At 61.7% G+C, this 894-nt stretch overlaps 1 protein-coding gene across 1 annotated transcript in view; it reads left to right on the plus strand.

Moving 5' to 3' along the window:
- The first annotated feature begins 228 nt into the window (after positions 1 to 228).
- The window catches only part of Hexa (hexosaminidase subunit alpha), a 25,198-nt gene continuing 24,532 nt past the window's right edge, over positions 229 to 894 (plus strand). Inside the window, exon 1 of the mRNA XM_021206924.2 lies at positions 229 to 544. Coding sequence (XP_021062583.1) covers positions 292 to 544 — 253 coding nt within the window. The 5' untranslated portion in view covers positions 229 to 291. The remainder of the gene's footprint in view (positions 545 to 894) is intronic.

Below are 894 nucleotides of genomic sequence, written 5' to 3' on the forward strand. Positions count from 1 at the left end.
TTCCTTCTTCCGGTATTGCCCTTGCCAGTTCTCTATGCCCTGGGGCGGTGCCTGTCCCTCCCAGCCCAGCCCTTAGGATTGGGTTACAGAGCCTTGGTCAGGGCGGGGACCGATCCTTCCCCACCCACCCGGTCGGGAGCGGCAGAATCGTTCGCCTACGGATCTCAGAGGTCGAGCCCGCCCTGCGTCCCGCTCGCTCACGTGACCCTCCGATTGTCACGCGGGCGCCGCTCACCTGACCGGGGCCTCACGTGGGTTCAGCCTGCTGGAAGGGGAGCTGGCCGGTGGGCCATGGCCGGCTGCAGGCTCTGGGTTTCGCTGCTGCTGGCGGCGGCGTTGGCTTGCTTGGCCACGGCACTGTGGCCCTGGCCCCAGTACATCCAAACCTACCACCGGCGCTACACCCTGTACCCCAACAACTTCCAGTTCCGGTACCATGCCAGTTCGGCCGCTCAGGCGGGCTGCGTCGTCCTCGACGAGGCCTTTCGACGCTACCGTAGCCTGCTCTTCGGTTCCGGCTCTTGGCCCCGACCCAGCTTCTCAAGTGAGTCACTGCCCGGTTCTATCCTCCGAAGGAGCTGCCTTCCGTGCGTGGGTCAGCCCCGGTCCGGCTCCCAGACACCCTCCTGTTGGCCTCTGCACAGCCCAGTCAGTCACCTCCCACGCCTTTCTCCCCTTGCTTTCTCTATCCAGCTAGCTGGCCTCCCCGGCCCAGCCGCTTTTCCGTTCACCCCTTCATTAATGTGACTTCTTGGGGTCTCAATTTATCCCGAATCCTCCTTTTGAGAGCTGCATTTAGGTTCTTTCTTCCTTCCTTCCTTCCTTCCTTCCTTCCTTCCTTCCTTCCTTCCTTCCTTCCTTCCCTTCTTCTTCTTCTTCTTCTTCTTCTTCTTC

Source organism: Mus pahari, chromosome 10 (assembly GCF_900095145.1).
Source record: "Mus pahari chromosome 10, PAHARI_EIJ_v1.1, whole genome shotgun sequence".
In the NCBI taxonomy this organism is placed as follows: Eukaryota; Metazoa; Chordata; class Mammalia; order Rodentia; family Muridae; genus Mus; species Mus pahari.